Genomic DNA, 26,165 nt, shown 5'->3' with positions numbered 1-26,165 from the left:
AAGTCCTGCGCCTGCGCCTTTGCGGTGCATCACTGAATGAACCGGCAGCGGGAGAATCCAGAACCCACCCCTGCACTGCAGAGATGCTAAAAAAACAATGTTAGAGGGTAGGATGAAAACTGCAACACCTGCTAGTGCCGATCCATGACTAAGGAAAAAAATAATAAAAAAGTTCTTGGAGTTTTTGACAGGTCCTTGCTGGCCAAAAATCATCCGGTGTGTGAAGGTTTGGTAGCAAATTAAAGATTGCCTTCCATTAAAGGCTGTCAAAGGCCCAGCCACAGAGGCTGGTTGAACCTGAGGGCAGATGGATTCTGTGGGAGAGACCCAGAGGATGTTCTGTTGGTAGCGGCATCGTTTGATTAGCATTCTGCTTCAGTCTCTCTTTTTTGTTCCTGGCAAAAAGAAGAGATTGCAGCCTGTTTTTGCAGGTGCTTTCCTCCTTGCCTCTTTCCTAATATCTTGCCATAAAGGACAGAGTTGCTTTTCCCATCAGAGGGATTTCACTGTTGAATCAAATGCTTTTCATTATTAGAAAGAAGGGAAACACAGTGGTACCTCTACTTAAGAACTTAATTTGTTCCATGACCAGGTTCTTAAGTAGAAAAGTTTGTAGGAAGAAGCAATTATTCCCATAGGAATCAATGTAAAAGCAAATAATGCGTGCAAACCCATCAGGAAAGAAATAAAAGCTCAGAATTTGGGTGGGAGGAGGAGGAAGAAGAGGGGGAGGAGGACAGTCGCTGCCGAAGGAAGAAGGTGAGGTGAGGGGAATCAAAAAAATCCAAAACTTTAAGACTTAAAAAAAAAAAGAGGGACTCTGAGGCGGCGAGGAGAAGCATGTGCCTCCCATACACCCGGCGTGAGGCTGCCTCCCATACACTGCGCCAGAGAGAGAAACCCAGGGGGAATGGCAAGAAACTGACCGGGCCTTCGTGCTGCTCTCAAATTTCCTGGGAAATTTTTCTGGACTCGGGTTCTTAAGTAGAAAATGGTTCTTCAGAAGAGGCAAAAAAATCTTGAACACCTGGTTCTTATCTAGAAAAGTTCTTAAGTAGAGGTATTCTTAGGTAGAGGTACCACTGTATATAGATAGCCATCGAATTACAGCAGTTATTTGAAGTTACAACAGCCCTGAAAAAACTGACTTATGACCATTTTCCCTTACTTACTACCATTGTAGCATCCCCAAGGTCACATGATTGATAAATGGTTCATACTCTGTGAATCTTGCAGTGTCCGGGGGGGTGAGGGTGGCTACCTGATAATCTTTTGCAACCTTCAGACAATCAGAGTAAATGGTGGAAGCCAGAGCCACTTAAACAGCCACGTTACTAATGTAATAACTGCAGCGATTCACAAAACAAACTGTGGCAAGGAAAGTCGTAAAATGGAGAAAAGCTCACTTAACAAATTTCTCACTTAGCGACATAAATTTTGGGCTCAACTGCAGTTTGTAAGTTGAGGACCTCCTGTATTCTGGATGCGAATGAGCCTTGCCCTGTGAGTGTCCGGATGAGAGCTCCAAGACAGAAATTTGATGGGCTGTTGGACAACCTTGGGATGTGTGAAACAAACAAACAAACTAGCTAGTAGTGACAGATCCTTTTTTCACACTTGGAACTTGGGCTGTAAAAGTGAGATTGCCCTTCATGAGTTCCAACTGGAGCGCTGGATGACAGAGTTAAATTGGAGCAGTCGTCCCTCTCTCGCTCCTTTCGTGCTGTATTTGCAGCCCCGGCTTATGTGATCTGACTTTCCCAGAGGCTCAGGATGATGAATTCATTTATTCTATTATAGTCAGCAATCAGATCATGCCAGAGGTCCATTATTGTTTATCCATTATTGATAAACATCTGACCTTCTGTTACTCTTCAGACAACCAGTTCGTGTGAGCAGCGCAGCTCAGCTCAGCAGGAATTAAGTCCCATGAGGCTTCGATATGACCCTGTTTCGGCTTCTGATTTGGGTCAGACGGGTGGGACTTGCCCGTCTCTCTGCTCTCTGCCGAAGCCCTTTTCAGGCTGATGTATTGCAAAGTGGCATTTGCAAGGTGGAAGAAAAGGGGCCAAGCCTTTCCCAGGCGCTTTAATACCTGCTTGATAGATTCTACATGGCAGCCAGCATTAGCATCCATATGTTTTAATGGAAAGTAGCAGTTTTCTTGCACTTGCACTTGGAGCCTCCTTCCATGCATGTGAAATGTTGACAGGTCATGTCCTCCAAGCCCTCAAATGATGTTCGGTTTATAAGTTGGGCAGTTATAAGTTTAGTTTATAAACTGGAAGAGCCAATCCGGTCTAGTGGTTAAGGCAGCAGGCTAGAAACCAAGAGACTGTGAGTTCTAGCTCTACTTAAGCCTTGAAAGTAAGCTGGGTGACTTTGGACCAGCCCCACTCTCTCGGTCCAATCCATCCTACAGGGCTGTTGTAAGGGAAATAGAAGGGAGAAGCAGTACTAGGTATGATTGCTACCTTGAATTATAATAATATATAATAATAATAATAATAATAATAATAATAATAATAATAATAATAATGGAAGGATACAAATAAGTAATATGCATTTGGCTCTTTATAGGTTTGTACCAGTGAGCCAGTTTTTAATAGCAAAAATAAATGGAGACTGGGAAGTGTCAGAGTAGCAAACTGTCCCCATCAAAATACATCTTCAGCAAAACTGTGACTGATGTAGGAAACTTCCCCTCCATCGGTTCATTCTGGAAGGAAATGATGGACATGTGAGTGGAATTATATTACATAGGCCCTCAGGTTGAAGGTTGATATTTAAAGATGGTTCTAGGATAGCAAAAGCAGTGATCTATGTAGAAAGCATTAAAGTACCTTCCAAAGTTCCTCAGAATTTCAAGAGAATGCAGCTCGAAGGAGAGGTTTTAGAAGCTGTGTCTCAACATACCTGAAAGATCCTATGGTCTGTGTGTGTGTTTGTGTATGTGTGTTTGTGTGTGAGGGAGAGAGGGAGGGAGGGAGAGAAAGAGAGGGGGGGGAGAGAAGCACTGATGCAGTTTGTCAAAGTGGTATCCAATTGTATTAACGCTTATGAAATACAGGTAAAGTGGTACCTCTACCTAAGAACGCCTCTACTTATGAACTTTTCTAGATAAGAACCGGGTGTTCAAGATTGTTTTGCCTCTTCTCAAGAACCATTTTCCACTTACAAACCCGAGCCTATGAAACTGTAACTGGAAAAGGCAGGGAGAAGCCTCCATGGGGCCTCGGTAGGAATCTCCTCGGAGGAAATAGGGCCGGAAAAGGCAGGGAGAAGCCTCCGTGGGGCCTCGCTAAGAATCTCCTGGGAGGAAACAGGGCCAGAAAAGGCAGGGAGAAGCCTCCGTGGGGCCTCGCTAGGAATCTCCTGGGAGGAAACAGGGCTGGAAAAGGCAGGGAGAAGCCTCCGTGGGGCCTCGCTAGGAATCTCCTGGGAGGAAATAGGGCCGGAAAAGGCAGGGAGAAGCCTCCATGGGGCCTCGCTAGGAATCTCCTGGGAGAAAACAGGGCCGGAAAAAGCAGGGAGAAGCCTCCGTGGGGCCTCGCTAGGAATCTCCTGGGAGGAAATAGGGCCGGAAAAGGCAGGGAGAAGCCTCCATGGGGTCTCGCTAGGAATCTCCTGGGAGGAAACAGAGCCAGAAAAGGCAGGGAGAAGCCTCCGTGGGGCCTCTCTAGGAATCTCCTGGGAGGAAACAGGGCCGGAAAAGGCAGGGAGAAGCCTCCATGGGGCCTCTCTAGGAATCTCCTGGGAGGAAATGGCCAGAAAAGGCAGGGAGAAGCCTCCGTGGGGCCTCGCTAGGAATCTCCTGGGAGGAAACAGGGCCGGGAAAGGCAGGGAGAAGCCTCCTTGGGGCCTCGCTAGGAATCTTCTGGGAGGAAACAGGGCCAGAAAAGGCAGGGAGAAGCCTCTATGGGGCCTTGCTAGGAACCTCCTGGGAGGAAACAGGGCCTCCACCCTCCCTGTAGTTTCCCCAATCGCACACGTTATTTGCAACATTTTCTGTGGGAGTCATTAAATGAACCCCTTTCCTTCAATGCATGTGTTTTGCCAGAAAACAGAAGTAAATGTCGGAAATCAAATAAAATGGCGATAATGTAACCATGGGGTGCTACATACATACAGCCATAAATTCAAACCAGTTGCCAAGCAGCCAAAATGCGACCACATGTTTATGGGGTGGGGGAGGGGGCTACAGCCATTGGAACTTTGGAACCAGGTCATCAGTAGATCTGAGGAGGTCCATGGTAACTTTGAAGAGTTGCTAAGCATAGACATTTTCCCACCAGCCCTATATTTGGGCATTTTCACCAACGACAATAGGGCCTCGTGGCCAAATGTAGTGGTGACAGACAGTAATGACGCAGCAGCTTATGAAGCCCTATCAGGAAAGTTTTCCAATAGAAGCTGAGCTGTAATATTGCAACCTTGTCTGACAGCTTTTGGAATCCCATTAAAGAGAACTGAGAGTGAACAGTAAATCACTGGAAAGATTTACAGCGACAAGTGGAAATTTTATATAATTGAATATTCACTTAGGGAAGAGCTTGTACCGTTGTTAATGTGTAAACTCTGGATTCTCCAACTGCTTTTTGAAGCAGCCCAACCGCGTGTAGCAGATTTGACTGGCAGATGTTGTGTGATCTTCTTGTTAGTGTGGCATCTGCTGGTCTTTCTCATTTGCAATACAAGTTCTTATTGCTATTCCTCCTGCAATCAACAACGTAGTACTTTAATTATCACCTCCTGAGTCCACGCAAACATGTAAAAATTGACGAGTTGTATGCTCGTGCTAGGAAAGAAAAAGTAAAGAATTGAAAAATGGAAGTGTGAGGTTCCCTCCAGAGCCCTGGAAATGTCGCAGGACTAAGAGAAGAACGTACAAGAATGGAAAAGAAAAGAACTTGCGTTTTCCCCTAACGCAGGTAGCCCTTGCTTTATGACCTACAACCATTCAAATAGCATTCAACAAGAGGCTCATGTCCGGTGAGCATACTTGCAATTGTGATCAGGATTCAAGAGCTTGGCAATCAGATCCCAATTATGACAGCCACAGGCCCCTGGGTGCCATGAACGTCAGTTGTGACCTTCACTGCCAGCTTCCAACAAGCAGTGGAAAAAGCTGGCAGGGAGTCTCAAACGATGATCACGTGACGGTATGATTAATGACCCTACGGGATTCGCTCAATGACATCAACCAGAACTATCTCAACTGGTATTAGAAATCAGCCCAGTCACAGCACATTGTGCTAGATGGGCATGTCATTTAGTGATGGAGTCGCCAGTCCCCATATTACTATCATTAAGTGAGGGTTACCTATACCTATGGAGTTGCCAGTCTTAATTAATGTCAACAAGTGGGGACTGTCTATACCAGTGATGGCGAATTTATGGAATGCGTGCTGGAAGTTGCATGCAGAGCTATCTCTCCGGGCAAGCTAGCCATCGACCATTGCTCTTCTGGTTTCTGATGCTCCCGCGCATGTGCACCAGGGAACTGCTCTTCTGGTTTCCAGCACTCCCCTGTGAATGCGCGTGCTCCCATTTTGGGTGCTGAAAAGTTTCGCCAACACTTATTTATTTATTTATTTATTAAATTTGTATGCCGCCCCTCTCCGCAGACTCGGGGTGGCTCACAACAGCAACAGAAAAACAGTGTAAAATACAAATTCAATAATTAGAAAGCTAAAAACCCATAATTTAAAAAACATTCACACAACATACCATACATAAACAGTATAGGCCTGGGGAAGATGTTTCAATTCCCCCATGCCTGACAACAGAGGTGGGTCTTAAGGAGTTTGCGAAAGGCAAGGAGGGTGGGGGCTGTTCTAATCTCAGGGGGGAGCTGGATCCAGAGGGTCGGGGCCACCACAGAGAAGGCTCTTCCCCCGGGACCCGCCAAACGACATTGTTTGGTCGATGGGACCCAGAGAAGGCCAACTCTGTGGGACCTAATCGGTCGCTGGAATTCGTGCGGCAGAAGGCGGTCCCGGAGATATTCTGGTCCGATGCCATGAAGGGCTTTATAGGTCAAGACCAACACTTTGAATTGTGACCGGAAATTGATCGGCAACCAATTGATCGGCTTATCTATACTTCTGGATCTTTGCACCTCGAGGTTGAAAGATTCTGAAATATACACCTGAGTGCTGCTGCCTCCTCTTGTGGGGTCTGACCTGTAGAACATCTAGGAAGAGGATGTTCATTGCCCCACACTTCTGAGAGGTGAAGAGAGTCGAAAACAGAACATTTGTCGCTGTATTATAGATCACGTAAGCTGATGAGAATTGTCAGATTGCAGGGGGATAGATAGGAATAAGTAAGCAAGCAAGGAAGCAAATTAATAATGATCTTTGTCACGATGCCCCTAGTGAAAGAAATGAAACTCTCTGCAATATATAAACAAATTATTTTTGAAAAATCAGTAAAGCTGTACTGAAATCAACTCTCTGCAGAATACTCTGCAAATGAAAGCCATGCTCTACCAAAAGTAAAAACCTCTGAATGTGGCTGTGGAGGGGTTTGGGTGTGTGCGGTTTGGGGTGGAAATCATTCTCTGAGAATGAGGGATATCGCCTGTACATCCTCGTCACCCGCCCCAGATTAGACTAAAATAAGCAGATCTTCCCTTTCCTATATTCCCCATGTCGTATTTTGTTCCTTTCAAGCAGAGTTCTGACGCGCATTGCATTTCCTTGTTCTTACATTTCCTTCCCCTTTCTCTTTTTTTTTTCTTTCCTTCATGCCTTGCCTCTAACTCCTCAGCACTGGAAAGCTCTCTTTGATCAGGTAGGTGAACATCTTGGAAATGTTTCTTTTAATATATGTTGTTAAACCCGTCTCTCCATCAGCGAGGTCCTATGATGTATGGCCTTTTGTGCGGTTGGCCCAACTGCTTGGATTTGTAGTTATGTCCTGGGTTCTTCCTTTACTCTCTACTTCATTGTGTTTTGCGTGTCGCTTTAATGCAGGGGTCCCCAAAGTTGGCAACTTTAAGGCTTGTGGATTTCAACTTCCAGAATTCTGGACACTGAAAAAAGTGACTGATGACTGTTTTGCACACTTATGACCTTTGTAGCACCCCTACGATCATGCAATCAATATTCAGATGCTTGGCAAGTAACTCATACTTATGACCGTTGTTGTATGCCAAGGTCATGTGATCACCTTTTGTAACTTTTGACAAGCAAAGCCAATGGGAAAGAGAGATTCACTTAACAGCCCTGCTACTAATTAACAATTGTGGGGATTCATTTAACAACTGTTAACTGTTGTTGTGAGCCGCCCTGAGTCTTCGGAGGGGGCGGCATACAAATCTAATAAATAAATAAACAAACAAACAAACAAACAAACAAACTGTGGCAAGAATGGTCGTAAAAAGGGGCAAAACTCACTTAACAAATGTCTCACTTAACAACAGAAATTTTGGGTTCAATAATAATTGTAAGTTAAGGGCTACTCGTATTATGGTCCCGCACAAGACAAGAACCCTATAATGACAAGCCATGGTTATGTCATAAGCAGGTGGAGCTTGTGACCTGTTCGGAAAGCAGAGTTTTAGAAAGAAGATGCCGGTCAGAGTCTGGAAATTTGGCAGCCTCTGGGACACCATTTTGAGATGAGTTGAGATGATTCAGGGCCTTTTAGCCTCAATAATAACAAACGTCTTTACAACAGGATGTCACAACCAATTTGATAGGGTGGCTTATTAATACATCAGTAGCCCTTAAATGTATTTTTGCTGATTAACTGCAGCAGAGGTTGTTGATACTTCGGGTTTTTAATAGTAACACACTATAGTTTATATATTTCTCTGGAATATCTGATGCCAACAAGATCTTGACAAAATTGAACGGGACCAAAGACGGGCTACAAGAATGATGGAAGGTCTTAAGCATAAAATGTATCAGGAAAGATTTAATGAACTCAATCTGTATAGTCTGGAGGACAGCAGGAAAAGGGGGGACATGATCGAAACATTTAAATATGTTAAAGGGTTAAATAAGGTTCAGGAGAGAAGTGTTTTTAATAGGAAAGTGAATACAAGAACAAGGGAACACAATCTGAAGTTAGTTGGGGGAAAGATCAAAAGCAACATGAGAAAATATAATTTTACTGAAAGAGTAGTAGATCCTTGGAACAAACTTCCAGCAGACGTGGTTGGTAAATCCACAGTAACTGAATTTAAACATGCCTGGGATAAACATATATCCATCCTAAGATAAAATACAGGAAATAGTATAAGGGCAGACTAGATGGATCATGAGGTCTTTTTCTGCCGTCAGTCTTCTATGTTTCTATGTTTCTATTTTTGCTGTGCACAGGTAAGCTACAAATTGGCCTTTAGAATGGATGGAACAAGCTCTTCTGCTGTGTTTAAGGGCACCATCCAGTGGTTTTGCCCTGTGGCTTGTATATTCCTTGTTTGCATTTATAGATGGGTGGTACTTACAGAATGCTATGTTTTTACCATGGAGTTGAAACCCCCTTCTAACTAATAACACAATGCATATGGTGCTTATGAATCTTTTAACGCTGACATGTAAAAATGCCCACGTGGGAAAAAGTAGTGTTTAAGGTATAATTTCTCTCCAGACCCATAGAAGCACCTCAATAAATATTTAGAAGAAACACAAAACATGTGTATTCTTACACAAAGTTTAGCCACAGACTCACTTGTACCTAAACAAATCAGTATTTCTTTCTGCCGGTGAGCTATTGTTACTTTATTGGACTTGCTGAAAGGCAGTGTCCATCTATAGATTTTGGGGTAATTTACTTGGTTTCTGCAAGTGGCTGAACCCAGAAACGCCTATTGAAGCAGGCTGAGTAGGCCAAGAGATGGCTAATTATCCTCCGTTAAGTAAATCTTGCTGCCAGTAGTGATGAGTGTCTGTTTATAACCTGGTAAGCTGAGCTCTATATTTAGCCCATAAATCTGGTCAGAGCAATTTTCTTCATGGTGTGCTCTATATATCTGCTGAGGGCTTGGGAAGGATCAGGCCGTCACATTATGGAATGGCCTCTGACCTGTCATGGTGGGATGAATTATTCCCATTTTTTTCAGATACCGGCATTCTTATATAGGAACATTAAGGAAAATACCTTTTCCCTGCTTGGAAACCAGATATGGGGAATGATGGACCCTTTATGGCTGGTGGACTTCAGCTCCCAGAATTCCTGAGCCAGCCATGCTGGCTCAGGAATTCTGGGAGTTGAAGTCTTCAAGTCATAGTGGGGCCATCATTTCTCCACCCGTTATAAATAGTTGCTTCATAAGAGAAGGATATTCTTTGCTTTTCCTTGCTCCTCTTAGGATTGAGGTGAGTGGGTGGGTTGCGGTTTCTCTTGTTTGAAAAGCTCTAATGAAGAATGTTTACTTTGTGTGTGGAACTTCCCAGATTTGACCCTGGGTCTCCTGAGGCAGGCTGGAGATGGCTTCTATCTAAAATCCCGAAGAACCATTGACTGATGTAGTAAATCAAGGTGGCCACGTGGACAAAGGTTCTGCTTGTGGCAACACCTTGTAGAACATGAGTGTTTTGGGGGTAAAAACATAAGTGGACTTGAATCTGGTAAATATTTGGACCTGGGAAATCTTAGTTTAGACTAGATTAGAAGAAGGAAGAAAACTACATAGATGTGTCAGTAGGAGTTGACGTGAGTCCACTTGAGAGAGACTTTAAAAATCAATTTTAAGTGGACGAATAGTCTAGTTGGGCAAATGTGACCAACAATCCAGTGAATCCCTTTCTCCGTTCAAAGGTAACGCCTGCATGTTTCCTGTTTCTACCATTGGTATTTCACAATTATAAAGATACGTTATATGTTTCATTTGTGGCCAAAGGTAAAGCCATCTCAGTTGGAAAGACAACAAAGTATTAATCTGAATTGTCCAGCATAAACCCTAATGTGGCTGTCTTGTTTGTCACTGGCTAAAATACTGAAATTGGAAATTGATCTTGCTTGCTGCTGAACAGTCTGGATACTCTCTGCATTGAAATCTCTTTCTCTGTTGATCTTGGTGTTAGGAGAGAATCTTTGCTTTTGGCAACATTGGTAAATTGAGGTTCTTATTCACCTAAAGTGGGCAAGAGGGTGAGCAATAATAATAATAATAATAATAGAAGGCACAATATTGTGTTGTCAAAGGAGAGGCTAATACAAATGAGCCACTAACCTCATCTTAACAACTATAAAGACTTGGTTAGAATGGGCAAAAAGTTAATTGAAGTCTCAAAACAATTAACTCCCTTAAGACAGGGCCCATGCTAAAATTTAATCTGTCTCTGGGGCACAATTAAGACAGCACATATCATAAAAATTAAATTTGTAGAAAACTTTATTGCCTATGGGCAAACCACATTTCTTTCTAGATTCTAGAAACCAAGTCTGAAAGCCAGCTAGGGTTTATTTGCATTGCAAAATATTTCTTTGTTATAATGTATTCTTCCATCTGGGGCGTTTGCAAGCAAATTTTAATAAGCCTTTATTTATTCCATTGCTACGACACTAGTATAGTTTCATGCCAACTAAGTGTGGCCACATATGTTATTTCAACGTTTATCTTTACACAACCTGGTGGAATTGGCTAGTTAAAATGAGACTAACAATTACCTAGTAAATTGCATGACTAAAAAGAAATTTGAGCCTAATGTTAAATTATGCAGTATTAACTGCTGAGCCGAGGTGGTACAGTGGGTAGAGTGCAGTACTGTAGGCCACTAAAGCTGACTGCTAGATCTGCAGGTCAACAGTTCAAATCTCATCACCGGCTCAAGGTTGACTCAGCCTTCCATCCTTCCGAGGTGGGTAAAATGAGGACCTGGATTGTGGGGGCAATAGGCTGGTTCTGTTAAAAAATGTTATTGCTAACATGTATCTTTATGCCACCTAGAGTCTAAGGAGAAGGGAGGCATAAAAATTGAATGAATAAATAAATAAATAAATAATCTAGGCAATTAAATCCAGTGTTCCTGGAATCAAGTAGAAGTATGCAAGGAGGTATAACTGAAAATAAGCCATGGGACTCAGACATTTAAACAAACCACAATCAGCACAATAGTTCACCAAAGGAGCTGGCTCTTAGAGAGAAAGTCCTTTTCATTAAAAAGGGTATGCTGGCAATCGGAGAAGCATCATTGAAGAAGTTACTCCATCCGGAGTTAGTTGCTCATCTCATCTAATTTTATCTCGTTATCTTGTCTCCTCTCATTGTGCAGACATTTCAGAGTTGAGGGGCACTCCTTCTAGTTCCACAATGTCCCACCGCCTACTATCAAAAAATAGTGTGCCGGAAAACTCTGATTTATTTATTAATTGGATTTTATGCCGCCCCTCTCCAAGGACTTTTGTACAATGTGCTGGCACATATGAAAAGTTCATTATTGTAGGAGAAGGAGTGGCAAAATCTGGTGGCTGTCCACAAGTCTTAAAAGAGGGATCAGCCTAGAATTCCTACATAGTCACAAGTGGACTAAATCGAATCCCCCTCCCTGAATTATTTCCTAACTCCAAACAGGTGTTAACCATTAGTTGAGAAGATTCCTGTGCATAGGCATGATTAGCAACAGTTTAATTAGACCTTCCTGTATGGCCCTGGTACTTCTCACATAGAAGCTATATAGTATAAGCTATTTGGTCACAATATCTGAACCAACCTCTAACTTAATAATAAATCAAGAAAACCAACACATTAATCCACTAATCCAGTAGGAAGTAGTGTTTAATGACCCTGTTTTTATTCTTCCTTCCCCCTCCCCTCTCAGGTTCATCTGCTTAATGGAAGGTAATAAGAGTAATAAAAATGCAATTGTCCTTTTGGGTTATTTGTCACGGCAGGCAAGGGATAAGCAAGCTGCAGGTAGATTAACTGTTCCTCTGCCTAAGATGTTCTATTCCTTTTCAACAGAGGAAATGTAACTTGTAATACCAGTGAGTCAAAGTAGTCTTTTCCACATGTGGTACCTTCTGGCAACTCCATCTCTTTTCCATCAGATACACCCCCCCCCACTTGAGGTACCGAGTGTCAAATGTGGCTCCATACTTGGCAGAGCATGCCCTGAATTACTGATCTGTGCAACTTTCTCCTCAATTATACACCAACTACCTCCATTTTTATGACCCCCCATAATCTCTGTTGTGATTCAGTCTGAGGCTCCTCAGGGAACGGCTGGAACTCTGCCGGCTCCATGCTCAGAGGGGGAGGATGAGGACCAGGCAGACGGGGAAGAGGAATGTCAGGATGAGGAGGAGGGGGAACAGCCTGAGAACCCCGGGGGGGGGAGCTCTCCCCAGCGAGTAGCCTGGAGTCATTAGATGAGAATGCACAAGCCATCATAGATATGCGGCAGAGAAGGGCAGCACAAAGAAGGGGACAATTAGCCAGGTATTTCCATCCCTAATAGGCAACAGCTGGGTTTGGGTGTGGTTCTCCTCAGAAAGGTTGAAAAGGCAGGCCCACCCTTCCTGTATTGTGGAGAGTTATCTTTTGGGAGTCCTGTGACCTTGCTTCGATCATTGGCATCTCTGATTCTGGCTTGTGGCCTCGAAGGCTGAAAACTTGGGGGAGGCGTGGGTTTTATTATCTACAGTGGTGTGTGTGCCAGCAAGAAGCCTGTTGTATTGTCTGGCCGTCGTGACTCTTCTGTGAAGCTTCACAGCACTCCAGTTTGTAAGAACAGTTTTTGTTATCTGTTTTTGTTTTCAAAGATATAAAATGACTTTTCTTTTTACCAGAGTGTCTGGCTACTCTTTTTAGTTGGTGTCGGCGTCTGGGGGAACCCAGACAGAACAATCTCTTAATTCGGGATCAGGGTGAATGGATGGAGCTGAGCTATTACTCTCCAGATTCCTTTCCTGATGCCACACACAGTTCAAATTGTACCACAACCATGAATCTATGAAATGCAACACATGCATGAAGAGGGTGAAGTTACAGCATGGCCAGATTGGAATTGCAGGACCTTGGATAGCACCGGGCAGGCAATCAAGCTTTCCTCCTCCTTGTGCCAGGCTGTCGCTCTGAAGTCCAGAGCCTTAACAATAATATTATGAAAAATGGAAGAGGGGCTGAAGTGGGGAGTATTGGTGAACTTACAAGAGAAGAAGCAGGGACAGTGGATATGGATGCAAAAAACCAGGGGTCCATAACTTAGTAGTTTCAAGTTTCAAGTTTTATTGGATTTATATGCCACCCCTCTCCGAAAACTCGGGGCGGCTAACAACAATCATAAACAATATACAATAATAATCCAATACTAAAAGCGAATTAAAACCCCTTAATATATAAAACCAAACATACATACAAACATACCATGCATACAATTGTAACAGCCTAGGGGGAGAAGAAGTCTTAATTCCCCCATGCCTGACGGCAGAGGTGGGTTTTAAGTAGCTTACGAAAGGCAAGGAGGGTGGGGGCAATTCTAATCTCTGGGGGGAGTTGGTTCCAGAGGGCCGGGGCCACCACAGAGAAGGCTCTTCCCCTGGGTCCCGCCAAGCGACATTGTTTAGTTGACGGGACCTGGAGAAGACCCACTCTGTGGGACCTAACTGGCCGCTGGGATTCGTGCGACAGAAGGCGGTCCCTGAGATAATCTGGTCCGGTGCCATGAAGGGCTTTATAGGTCATAACCAACACTTTGAATTGTGACTGGAAACTGGTCGGCAACCAATGCAGACTGCGGAGTGTTGGTGTGACATGGGCATATTTAGGGAAGCCCATGATTGCTCTCGCAGCTGCATTCTGCACGATCTGAAGTTTCCGAACACTTTTCAAAGGTAGCCCCATGTAGAGAGCGTTACAGTAGTCGAGCCTCGAGGTGATGAGGGTAACTTTAAGACTGGTGGACTTCCACTCCCAGAATTCGCCAGCCTGCCTGTGGACTTCAACTTCAACTTAGCTGAAGAATTCTGGGAGTTAAAGTGATTATATACTGGTATCAGATGATTTAATACTGGATTTGCCAGTATTCTTGTAACAAGTTTAAACGTTGTTGGCAGACAAGCAATTGGGCGATAATTGTTTGGTTCTGTGCCCTTTTCTGGATCTTTCATTATCAAGTATGTTCGACCACCTGTTAACCATTCTTTGCTTGTTGCATTTTGAAGCATTTTATCAAATTGAGTGGCCATGCCAAGTACACTCCAGTTCTTGACTTTCTTTGCTTGTTTTGCAACCATATCAGTTATCGTTGTTGTTATCATCACCATCATCATTATCATCATCATCATCCATGATTCCAAATTAATTAATTAATGTTTTGTATTTGTTATTGACCATGGTGAGTTGGCTTCAGGGAGCTAGCTGTGGCGAGTTGGCCGATTCCAGTTTATGCCTGTTCGTGGTATATTGACTGGAGGAAGGCAGCTTAAGTACGCAGCTTTGTGTAATTCATCTGTTTGCTACTCCTCGGGGCTGGTAAAAGTTTCAAGGGCTTTTCTCATTAAAAATATATACACCTGCTTTTTTCCCCACCTCTGAAACACCGAGAAATAAATCTCACAAGAAGGACTGCCAGGAAAGAGCAGAAACAATTTTAGGAGTGTGTGGCACTGAAATAAACCACACTCCAAGTATTAACTTCTGTGTTGTCTTTATTCCCCAGCGCTGCCTTACGTGCAAAGATAGAGGTTTGTGCGTTTCTCAGAAGCACATAATGTACTGACAGTGTACTGACAATCCAGCCAAATATGCCAAGATATTTCTCTCTCTTTCCCTCCCCCCCCCAGAGTTAGTGCGTAGGCTGTTTCTAATGCATTGCTCAGATCGCCACCTCCACCTCCATTCAAGCAAGATTATACTTTAAAACTTAAGCATAGCTTGGAGGAGGGGAGGAAAGGCTCAGCATCTTTCGGGCCGGAGTATTGTTATGCAAGGCAGCTGTGTGTTTACTGTGTCATTCCTCCTGGCTGCCCTATTGTCCAGGAGAGAATCCAGTCTCTATAGGAACATTGCCAGCTGGCTGGCTGGGTTTAAACAAGGTTCTTCTTTTCTTTGATGGCTGTTACCTCTGGGGGCAATAAACTGTCCTGGGATTTGTAAAAAATATTCTGATTTCACCCTAACAAGCCCATGCTGGGCTAGCAAGATTTCCCCGTGGTTGGAAATGAGTCTAGAAAGCCTTTGTTTTATTTATAGCCCTGCCTTTCCCTGCTATGCGCAATCTATTAAGATCTATGCCTATATTTGCTGTATTACTGTGGTCAATTAGAGGGGGCAGCCTGCAGCTAATTCACGTAGCTGCAATTTCAGCTCTTTCTCTATGGAGGAGATTAATTCAGGCCTCCAGCCAATGTCACCTGCCCTTTACCTGAAGTCTGCAGCATGGAAGGGAAAATGGAAGCAAAAGAAAGAAATATTCTTTCCGCTCATTTTTCGCTCTGCCAGAGGTCCTTTTAGCCCAATGCATCCTGCAGTGTCAGTGGAGGAAAAAGTTATTCGCTCTATGCTTTCAGTGGAGGAAAAAGTTACTCCATGGTGGTGCAGTGGTTAGAATGCAGGATAGCAGGCTAACTCTGTCCACTGTCAGCAGTTCGATCCTGACCAGCTTAAGGTTGACTCAGCTTTCCGTCCTTCTGAGGATAGTAAAATGAGGACTCGGATTGTTGTGGGTAATAGGCTGACTCTGTCAACTGCTTAGAGAGGACTGTAAAAGTACTGTGAAGCGGTATATAAGTCTAAGTGCCATTACTATTGTTACTCATTCTGTACTTTCAAGGAGCAAAAGACAGACCATTTCTTTCTTCCTGGAATTGAATTCAATCTTAAGACAGGGGTCATGATTTGTGATTTGTGGGCCCATATCTTTTTTTAAAAAAAATTCTGGTAAACAAGATTTGGGGAGGATTTGGGCTTGAACCCCTTCTCACACTTATTTATTTATTTATTTTGGTGATCTGGCAAAATAAATGTGCCTACATATTCTAGCTTTCTTCTTGAGCCCCTGGGATTTATAGTTTAACACAGAAGTTTTCAAACTTGGCAAGTTTAAGACTTGTGGACTTGTAGACTTCAACTCCCATAATTCTCTAGCCAGCATACCATAGCTGTCTGGAGAATTCTGGGAGTTGAAGTCCACAAGTCTTAAACTGCCCAAGTTTGAAGATCTCTGGCACATTCACAGAGTAAAGGATTGGGGAAGATGGTTTTCAAAATGGAACGAAGGGCCTCTTCTGTGTCACTTTTACTTCAATCCATCTCAAGTCCTGTTTAGACCCCTGAATGCTTGATCTGTCTGATATTAATAAAACCGCAGCGTAGTTCATTAATTTAGGCTTTCTCCTGCTGTTTTCTTCTGCCAGACCTTTGAACATTTTAAACGAATATAGCTGAAGATCTGTACATTGGCACTGATTCATTACTCGGTGGTTAAATTCTGTAAAATAGGGATGAAACAGCTTAAAGAGAGTAAATCAAAAGAGAACAGAAGCTTCAATCCCTAATTGAAGCATAATTGGAAAGTGTGAATCTTTAAAGTCCTAGTTAGTAATGCTGGCTCAACACCATCGCCTGGAGCCCAACTAAGTTAACTGTATTTGTTCTGGTTAAAATCAATAGGGCTTGACACAACTAATTTGCCCCACTGATCTCAAAGGAATATACGGTAAGCTAATTAACAGCTGAGTCCTTCATCATGTCTACTCCAAATAGGCTTGTACTTTATTGAATCTTACTGCTGGGAATGATTAAAACTTCAGCACAGTTTGGATCTAACTTTGCACATTCATTCATTCATTCATTCATTCATTCATTCATTCACTCACTCATCAACTTTACTATTTTTATTACCCAATATACCTAATGCTCCTTCCTCCTCCTATTTCCCTACGACGATAACCCTGTGTGGGTCTCTGTCCTGCCGAATTGGAAACTAGCATTTTGCCTATAACATGTTGGCTGCACTTTGATATTTGATTAAATAGATAGATGGATGGATGGATGGATGGATGGATAGATAGGCCTTCATGAAAAGGCTCAGGATCCAGAGGGATCTTGACAGACACTGGGCCCAAACAAATGAAATGAAATTCAATGCAGAGAAAAGTAAAATCCTACACCTACCGTAGGTAAGAAAATCATTATTCCCTCAATCCAGGTTGAGTATGAAGGATAGGCTTTAAAAAATACTTCTAAAGATGTTCAGTGGTGGTACTACAGGTATTAATCTCACCCTGTGTCCATTTGGGACCTACAACTAAAGCAGCATGCCGCAATTGAGATCTCCATTGTAATGCACAAGGAAGCTTCTTTATTGTAGTGTCATGATATTGTATACAGTATTTCTCTATTCCTGTCCCACTTCATCTCATCTATTCTCATCTATTCTGATGAGTACACTATCATGATGTGGAAAGAACATCGGACGGAAGAGAAGGAAATAATTTAAAACAATTTAAAACAATTTAAAACAAGGAGGCCCTTTCCAGTGCAGTCCAGAGGTTCCCTTACAGGCTACACTCCTGTATTATGCTAAACTTTTAACATATTTTTTGGGAGCTTGGGCTTAAAGGAGGAGTCCAGAAGTACAGAGAATGCTGTGCTTTAAGGACGGTAACACATGATTTAATTTCAATGTATGCAGGTGGTCTTTGACTTACAAAAGTTCATTTAGTGACTAAAGTTACAACAACACTGGAAAAAGAGACCTGTGACCGTTTTCACACTTATAACCATTGCAGCATTTCCCCCATGGCCAAGTGATCAAAATTCAGATGCTCGGCAACTGAGTCGTACTTATGGTATTTTCAGATGGCAACACTATAAGACCTGCATGGTTTTTTTTAACCTACTCACCGGCAGCATGTGCACCTCTCGATGGTTCCTGCTGCTGAACCAAGGTCCAGTTGCATTGATTTATAGCATTACTTAGGATGACCTGTGGCCAGAGAAAGTTGCAGTTGAAAGATGCTTGAGGACAGCTGATTTATGAGTCCGGGAAAGAGTCCTGAAAGGTTCGCTGAGAATTCATTTGCCCCTGGCCTAGTTTGAGGATGGCTGCCATTTTTGCTGCTACTTTCCCCATTATAAACAGAAGGAGTAATAGAGCTGATAAGCCAAATTAATATATAGGCCTTTTGCAAAGCTAAGTCGGGGAAAAGGGGTGCATAAGGCTCTCTTTTTTATTGGCAGGGCTGCGCTTGTGAAGAGAGGCGGAAAAGAGCAACAGAGATGATTAGGGGGCTGGAAGTTAAAACCTATGAAGAACGGTTGCAGGAATTGGGTAATTCTAATTTAATGAAAAGAAGGACCAGGGGAGACATGATAGCAGTGTTCCAATATCTCGGGGGCTGCTGCAAAGAAGAGGGGGTCAAACTATTCTCCAAAGCATCTGCTGATGGTGGGACAAGAAGCAATGGGTGGAAACTCACCAAGGGCATTTAGGGGAAGGTTTGTTAGGGAAGGTTTGCCTATTTGCTGTTGACTCTAAAGTGTGCAATAGGGTTGATATTCCTGGAGGCGTCTGTAATATGGTAAATGGTTTAGCTTTACTAGATAAATGGTCAAAGCAATGGAAACTGCAATTTAATGTTTCCAAATGTAAAATAATGCACTTGGGGAAAAGGAATCCTCAATCTGAGTATTGTATTGGCAGTTCTATGTTAGCAAAAACTTCAGAAGAGAAGGATTTAGGGGTAGTGATTTCTGACAGTCTCAAAATGAGTGAGCAGTGTGGTCGGGCGGTAGGAAAAGCAAGTAGGATGCTTGGCTGCATAGCTAGAGGTATAACAAGCAGGAAGAGGGAGATTGTGATCCCGCTATATAGAGCGCTGGTGAGACCACATTTGGAATACTGTGTTCAGTTCTGGAGACGCAAGTAAGTAAGTAAGTAAGTAAGTAAGTAAGTAAGTAAGTAAGTAAGTAAGTAAGTAAGTAAACAAACAAACAAACAAACAAACAAATAAATACCCACAAGGGCTGGGATCCGGCATTCCTCTCTGATATCTTGGAACAAAGCTGGGATGGGTTCATCCTGATTTGGACCAGATTGCCTGAACCATCAGCAACCTGCAGATGACCTAATTTTGTCATCACAGATCCAGTTCTGTCTGTGCCTGTCTGTGTGCACTGGCATATTTTTTTCTGCATTTTTGGTATTTTTTCGTTGTTTGAGTGGCTTCTCCTCATCCTTTGCTTTGAAAAACAGCTGTCCTGCCCACCCTTGGGTTAATACCAACCTTTATCTCTTCTCCCGAAGCACAGCTGAGCATCTTCTCAGCTGTGTTTCGTGCTGAAACACCTGAACATGCGTGGAAGTGAATTTGCAATGTGAGCCGAGGACAAAGGTGGTGCAGCAGGTAGAGTGCTGTACTGCAGGCCACTGAAGCTGACTTGTAGATCTGTAGGTCAGCGGTTCAAATCTCATCACCGGCTCAAGGTTGACTCAGTCTTCCATCCTTCCGAGGTGGGTAAAATGAGGACCCGGATTGTGGGGGCAATATGCTGGCTCTGTTAAAAAGTGCTATTGCTAACATGTTGTAAGCCGCCCTGAGTCTAAGGGGAAGGGAGGCATAAAATTTGAATAAATAAATGAATGAATGAATGAATGAATGTAAGTGGAACCCAACAGGCTGGAGTTCCAACTTACCGCCGCTACTGGTGCTGATGTGCGTGCAGCTCCGGGTGACCAGCAGGCGTGCACATGCGTCGGAGGAAGATTAGGCTTCTGTGCAGGCGCAGGAAGCAAATTTTACGACTCACGGGTGCATGAGATTTTGGCGATTTTTTTGCTTCCACACAGGGAAGCAAAAAACCGCCCAAAATCACCGAAATCTCTCTTGCGCGCACATCCTCTCACAAGAGTTTACTTCCTGTGCATGCGCAGAAGCCCAATCCCTCTGATGCGTGCGCACATGCGTCGGTCTCCCAGAGGTGCGTGCGCAGCTCCATTTCCGCTACCAGTGTGACATTCCCCCTCCCCATTCCAGTAGGAACCCCATACTGGAATCCAGCCCTGGAACAAAGAAGTGGAAACCCCACTGCTGAAGACATTCAGGTGGGGGGGGAGGGGGGGGAGTCCAATTAGATAATATCAGATGAAGAATCAAATCTGGATTAGGTTATAATCCATGCCTAAAAAGCCTGGGCATGCGCCATTGCACATGCCTGAGTGCCCACACCCATAATTCAATGCCTGGGGAGGGCGAAAACAACTTCCCCATCCCCCCGGAGGCCCTCTGGAGGCTGGAAAAGTCCTGTTTCCCAACTTCTGGTGGGCCTAGTAGGCTTGTATTTTGCCCTCCCCAGGCTCCAAAGGCTTCCCTGGAGCTGGAGGAGGGCAAAAATGCCCTCTGCCATTCCCCCAGAGGCTTTTTGGAAGCCAAAAACGCCCTCCCAGAGCATCTATGTGAGAAAAAAAATCAGCTGGCCGGCACACACATGGACGTTGGAGCTGAGCTAGGGCAAACGGCTTGTGTGTCAGCAGATATGGCTTCACGTGCCACCTGTGGCACCCGTGCCATAGGTTCACCCTCACTGGGTTATAAATTGCCTCCAGCTATGAAAAGGCATTTGGACTTGCTCTTGAAAGGCATTATGTTCCCCGCTGACAGATTACCTTCCTTAGCCTTTGCCCTCTGGGAAGCCGCTGCTCGAAGTCCTGGCAGGAAGTTGGCAAAAGAGCGACCCTGTTGTGGGTGCAGAGAGCCAGGCCCTGCTTCTGAACCTGCCTCTCAGCCTTTGCAGTGTGCCAGGAAGGTTCCCGGCTTTGAAGAGCTCCAAAGGAGAGACCACACACAGGCTGCCGGAAGTTTTCTGCACTGCCAAAAACCCAACTTGCGTGTGCGGCTTACTGGAGCAGTGGATGAAATGCGCAAGAGATATTGTCTGCTATGAATCTGGGCTCTGTTATGCCTCTTGGCCAAGTCTGTCACTAAGTGAAAGCCAGTAGGGTTAAAAGACAAAAAGAAAAACAAAAAAACAATGGCTTAGTTCCCAATTGTTATGATCTTTTCTTGTGTTTTGAGTGGGTGAACTACATTTTAGTTAGACGAAGCTTATTGTGAGTGAGGGAAGCATGTAAAAGTCCCATAGCTGTTGTACCTGAGACCAAAGGATGCTACGAAGAGAACTTCTATTTTTCTTTTACAACCCTACTAGCTTTATGATGATTTTTTTAATTAAAAAAAAAAAAGTTCTAAGAGCCCAGGCTTTCTAACATTAATAATGAAGTGTCAAAATGAAATCTCACTGGAGTGGATCAGAGTGTCTGGAAAGAACATGTTGTATCTCCTTGATTAAGTAGTAGAGACGTTATAAATAGTGTTTCTGTGACACGTTATACTATGTCATGCCCGCGTAGTGTTTTCAGGATAGGTGAAAATCCAGGGGAACGGTTGAGAGTGCGCTCGCTTGATCCTTTTGAAGATGTTCAGGGTTCCGTTTAGAAGCACCAATGCTGGGAGGGGGGGTGTTGGAATGCGGTAGAGCAAGGTTTCTCAAATTGTAGCTTGCAACCCCATCGGGGAGTTCCAAACCACTTTTTGGGGCGGTCGGTGACACATTTTGGGTCGAGATGATAAGGCTTGTACAGGCAGAGCTGTCGACATTTGCTGCTGCTTTGCTGGGCTGGGGGAAGGAGAGAGGGAGCTGGGGAGGAAGTCACAGAAATATATCAGCGGAGTTGAAAACTCCCTCTACCGTGACTTATAATAGCCATCTTCAAATGGGATACCTTCCTGATCAATTTGGAATCATGATTTCCAGCAATTTCCCTACCACTTCTGTGGACGTGGCTTGGTAGATGTGGCAGGGGAAGGAATGCAAAATCTCCATCCCCTCCCTACTCTGGGGCCAAGCAGAGATGATGTTTGCCGGTTATCTGAACTGCTCAAAATTTCTACTACCGGCTCTCCAGAACTTTCTGAATTTCACCGCTGATTTCCGAAATTCCTAGGCAGTCTTTGGCTCTGCTGGTTATAAATCCTAAAAAAGTGACAGTGCAATGCATCACAGACAATTTGTACTTCAGGTTACAATCTTCTTGGTTTCGAAGTACGGATGCCGTAAGGGTGGGATCATTTAATATTACAATAGTGCAAACTATGTATGTATGTACAGTAGTCCCTCGCTATACCGCGCTTCACCTACTGCAGCTTCATCGCGGGTTTCTGAGGAAGCCGATCGGCAGATTTAAACAGCCCGTCGAACTCGATCGGCAGGTTTTTTAAAAAAAAAAAATCTAAAATTGTAAATACTGTATTTAAATACTGTATCTAAAATAAATACTGTGTGGGAAGGGTTTATAAACACTTAAAACAATGAAAACTTACCAAACAATTATAATATAAATACTTAAATAAGTACTATCAGTCGATAAATTCCCCATCGCGGATTTCACCTATCGCGGCCAGGTCTGGAACGTAACACCAGCGATAGGTGAGGGACTACTGAGTGTTCCCTCGATTTTCACGGGTTCGAACTTTGCGAATAGCCTATACCACGGTTTTTCAAAAAATATTAATTAAAAAATACTTCGCGGCTTTTTTCCTAGACCACGGTTTTTCCCACCCAATGACATCATATGTCATCGCCAAACTAATAATTTTTGCAAATAAATAACAAAAAAAATATTGTTAATAAATAATTATGTTTATAAATATCAGGATCACTAAGTGTCTTATTCAATGGTGAGTACCAGTAATAATGGTGAGTAAATGGTTGTTAAGGGAATGGGAAATGGTAATTTAGGGGTTTAAAGTGTTAAGGGATGCCTTGTGATACTGTCCATAGCCAAAAATGGCGTATTTACTTCCGCATCTCTACTTCGCGGAAATTCGACTTTCGCGGGCGCTCTCGGAATGCATCCCCCGCGGAAATCAAGGGAACCCTGTATACCTAAGGACGATCTGTTGCTTGGTTCCATTTGTTTGTCTTCAGCATTCCTTCTCTTTACTAACTTTATGTTAATGGACAATGAGAGAAGGCAGGTCACTGGGGAGAGATTGCAACTCTAGCCTGTTACAGCATTGTTTATTATACATGACTGTATATGCATACTGTATATTAACCCTAACCATGGCATCTTGTTGCATTAGTCACAAATATGACTGCATGGAGAAGGCTTTTCAACAAACCAAATTGTAGGGGCAATTTCCATGGGCATTTATGCCATTAGTGACTGGAACAATCTCTTCCTAGAGTCATGGTCCAAGCCTGGTTAGCTGCTCTTTATTTTATTTATTTATTTTTTATTTATTCATTTGTCCAATACACAAATACAAAGGAAGAAAAATAGACATGTGATAATATAAAAGTGAGTGAAAGTGAACTTAGAGGAGAGGATATATGAAAAGAAGAGAATATATATGATAAGTGAGATAAAGGAAAGACAATTGGACAGGGGACGAAAGGCACACCAGTGCACTTATGTACGCCCCTTACTGGCCTCTTAGGAACCTGGAGAGGTCAATCGTGGAGAGTCTAAGGGAGAAGTGTTGGGGGTTAGGGGTTGACACAATTGAGTCTTCTGCTCCTAATGGCAGCTCTTTGGACAGCCAATAGTTTGGAGTAGTATAAGCTAGGGGTGTCAAACCTACGTCGCCATGGCAGCCTCGTGTATTGGGACTTTCCCCCCTGCCTTCGTTAAACTGGATGTGGCCGTGGTCAACGCATGACGCATCTGGCCTGTGGGCTGGGAGTTTGACAGCCCTGGTATAGGGTCTCCTGCCTAAACAGGGGGTAGCCCAGAACAGTGTTTCCCAACCTTGGCAACTTGGAGATATTTGGACTTCAACTCCCAGAATCCCCCAGCCAGCGAATGCTGGCTGGGGAATTCTGGGAATTGAAGTCCAAATATCTCCAAGTTGCCAAGGTTGGGAAACACTAGCCTAGAAGACCTCCAAAGTCCCTTCCAACTCTGTTATTCTGCAATTCAATATATGTGATGAAGATCATGTGTGATTAAGGGAATATGGACGAATTCAGATTGATATAGGCCCTTGTTCTCTGACCTCTGTTGATTGACATCCCATGAAGAGAAGATCAACTTTGCTGATAAGGTTGCAGTTTAGAACGTTTAGTCCAGGGGTGAAATGCTCCCGGTTAGCTCATGCCTGTTGGTTATTGGAGAGCCAGTCACGAAGGGAACGCAAGGCTCCGCCCACCTGCCCGGACGCTGCCATTTGGTTTCTTTTACCTTCTGCGCATGCACGGAATGCTTTGTGCATGCACGGAGAATAAAAGAACCCAAATGATGGCGTCAGGGCGGGGGGGGGCGGAGCCTCATGCTCCCTTCGTGACTGGCTCTCCGACGACTGAGAGGGCGGGAGGGCGGAGCCTCATGCTCCCTTCGTGACTGGCTCTCCGACGACCGAGAGGGCGGGAGGGCGGAGCCTCATGCTCCCTTCGTGACTGGCTCTCTGACGACCGAGAGGGCGGGAGGGCGGAGCCTCATGCTCCCTTCGTGACTGGCTCTCCGACGACCGACAGGCACAAGTGAACTGGGAGCATTTCACCCCTGCTTTAGTCTTATGGGTTCCATATAACTCTAGCAATCTATATGAGTGCCTCTGCTCAGTTCAGAGAATCATGCTTGAGGTGTGTGTGTGTGTGTGTGTGTGTGTGTGTGTGTGTGTGTAGAGAGAGTTATGTGACATTGGAGACAGCCTCTCAATTAGATAAAGCTCCCTGAATAATGCATGCTGTGGACTAAGGCTTATCTCCATTGTTTGCAGATCAAGCCCTCTTTAAAGGCACAGGAGCAGGGCACTTGCCCAGCTGGTCATTTGGCAACCCTAAAGAGGCAAAGCTTTTGAAGGAAGAGTGGGAGCCTCCTTCATTTCCTTACACAAAGTGCAGTCTCAAATCAATCAGATGCTGTCAGCTGTCACTCAAATTTGCAGGAAATGGATTATGCAGTCTAACTAATATACACTGCTCAAAAAATAAATAAATAAATAAAGGGAACACTCAAATAACACATCTTAGATCTGAATGAATGAAATATTCTCATTTAATACTTTGTTCTGTACAAAGTTGAATGTGCACAACAGCATGTGAAATAGATTGTCAGTGTGGCTTCCTAAGGGGACAGGTTGATTCCACAGAAGTTTGATTTACTTGAAGTTATATTGTGTTGTTTAAGTGTTCCCTTTATTTTTTTGAGCAGTGTAATTTCACTAATTTCATCGTTTAAGTTCACCAGCTGTTGATTTTAATTTTGCTTCTCTCGTTTCAATATATTGTTATGATTACATAGAAACATAGAAACATAGAAGTCTGACGGCAGAAAAAGACCTCATGGTCCATCTAGTCTGCCCTTATACTATTTTCTGTATTTTATCTTAGAATGGATATGTGTTTATCCCAGGCATGTTTAAATTCAGTTACTGTGGATTTATCTACCACGTCTGCTGGAAGTTTGTTCCAAGGATCTACTACTCTTTCAGTAAAATAATATTTTCTCATGTTGCTTTTGATCTTTCCCCCAACTAACTTCAGATTGTGTCCCCTTGTTCTTGTGTTCACTTTCCTATTAAAAACACTTCCCTCCTGGACCCTTTAATATATTTAAATGTTTCGATCATGTCTCCCCTTTTCCTTCTGTCCTCCAGACTATACAGATTGAGTTCATTAAGTCTTTCCTGATACGTTTTATGCTTAAGACCTTCCACCATTCCTGCAGCCCGTCTTTGGACCCGTTCAATTTTGTCAATATCTTTTTGTAGGTGAGGTCTCCAGAACTGAACACAGTATTCCAAATGTGGTCTTTACAACTTTAAATAGTCCCATTGAAGGTGACACCTTAGGCTTAGGTCTTTCGTTGTTTAGATGTATGGTTATTTTTGTAATATATTGTGTACTGCCTGGGATGACTTTTGCTGAAAATGAGTATTTATTTATAAATTATAAATTTATTTATAAATAAATGTATTTATTTATTCAATTTGTATGCCGCCCAACTCCCTAGGGACTTTTGGCGGAATATCCAGATGCTATAAGTAAATGACATTCAAAACACCAACCCCCCCCCAAGAGACCTTGCTTGAATTCCCAGCCTAGGCTTGGGGTCCTGTTCTACTTTGTGTTCCTGGGTCACCTTTCCACCCCATTCCCCAAGCCTGCAGATTAAATCGAGATACGGTGGGTGTTAATTTCTGTTTTAGGGATTCATGTATTCATACAGTCCTTGCCCAGTGACCCTTGCAGCAGCTTG

The 26,165-nt window shown here is 43.5% G+C and overlaps 1 protein-coding gene across 1 annotated transcript in view; it reads left to right on the top strand.

The window, feature by feature from the left end:
- The window catches only part of RHBDL3 (rhomboid like 3), a 163,596-nt gene that overhangs the window by 10,044 nt on the left and 127,387 nt on the right, over positions 1–26,165 (top strand). The window contains exon 3 of the mRNA XM_070735999.1: positions 6,775–6,798. Coding sequence (XP_070592100.1) covers positions 6,775–6,798 — 24 coding nt within the window. The remainder of the gene's footprint in view (positions 1–6,774; positions 6,799–26,165) is intronic.

This window comes from Erythrolamprus reginae, chromosome 2 (assembly GCF_031021105.1).
Source record: "Erythrolamprus reginae isolate rEryReg1 chromosome 2, rEryReg1.hap1, whole genome shotgun sequence".
Taxonomy (NCBI): domain Eukaryota; kingdom Metazoa; phylum Chordata; class Lepidosauria; order Squamata; family Dipsadidae; genus Erythrolamprus; species Erythrolamprus reginae.
The sequence above is the reverse complement of the archived record's forward strand: the minus strand, read 5'-3'. Positions and strand labels throughout refer to the sequence as shown.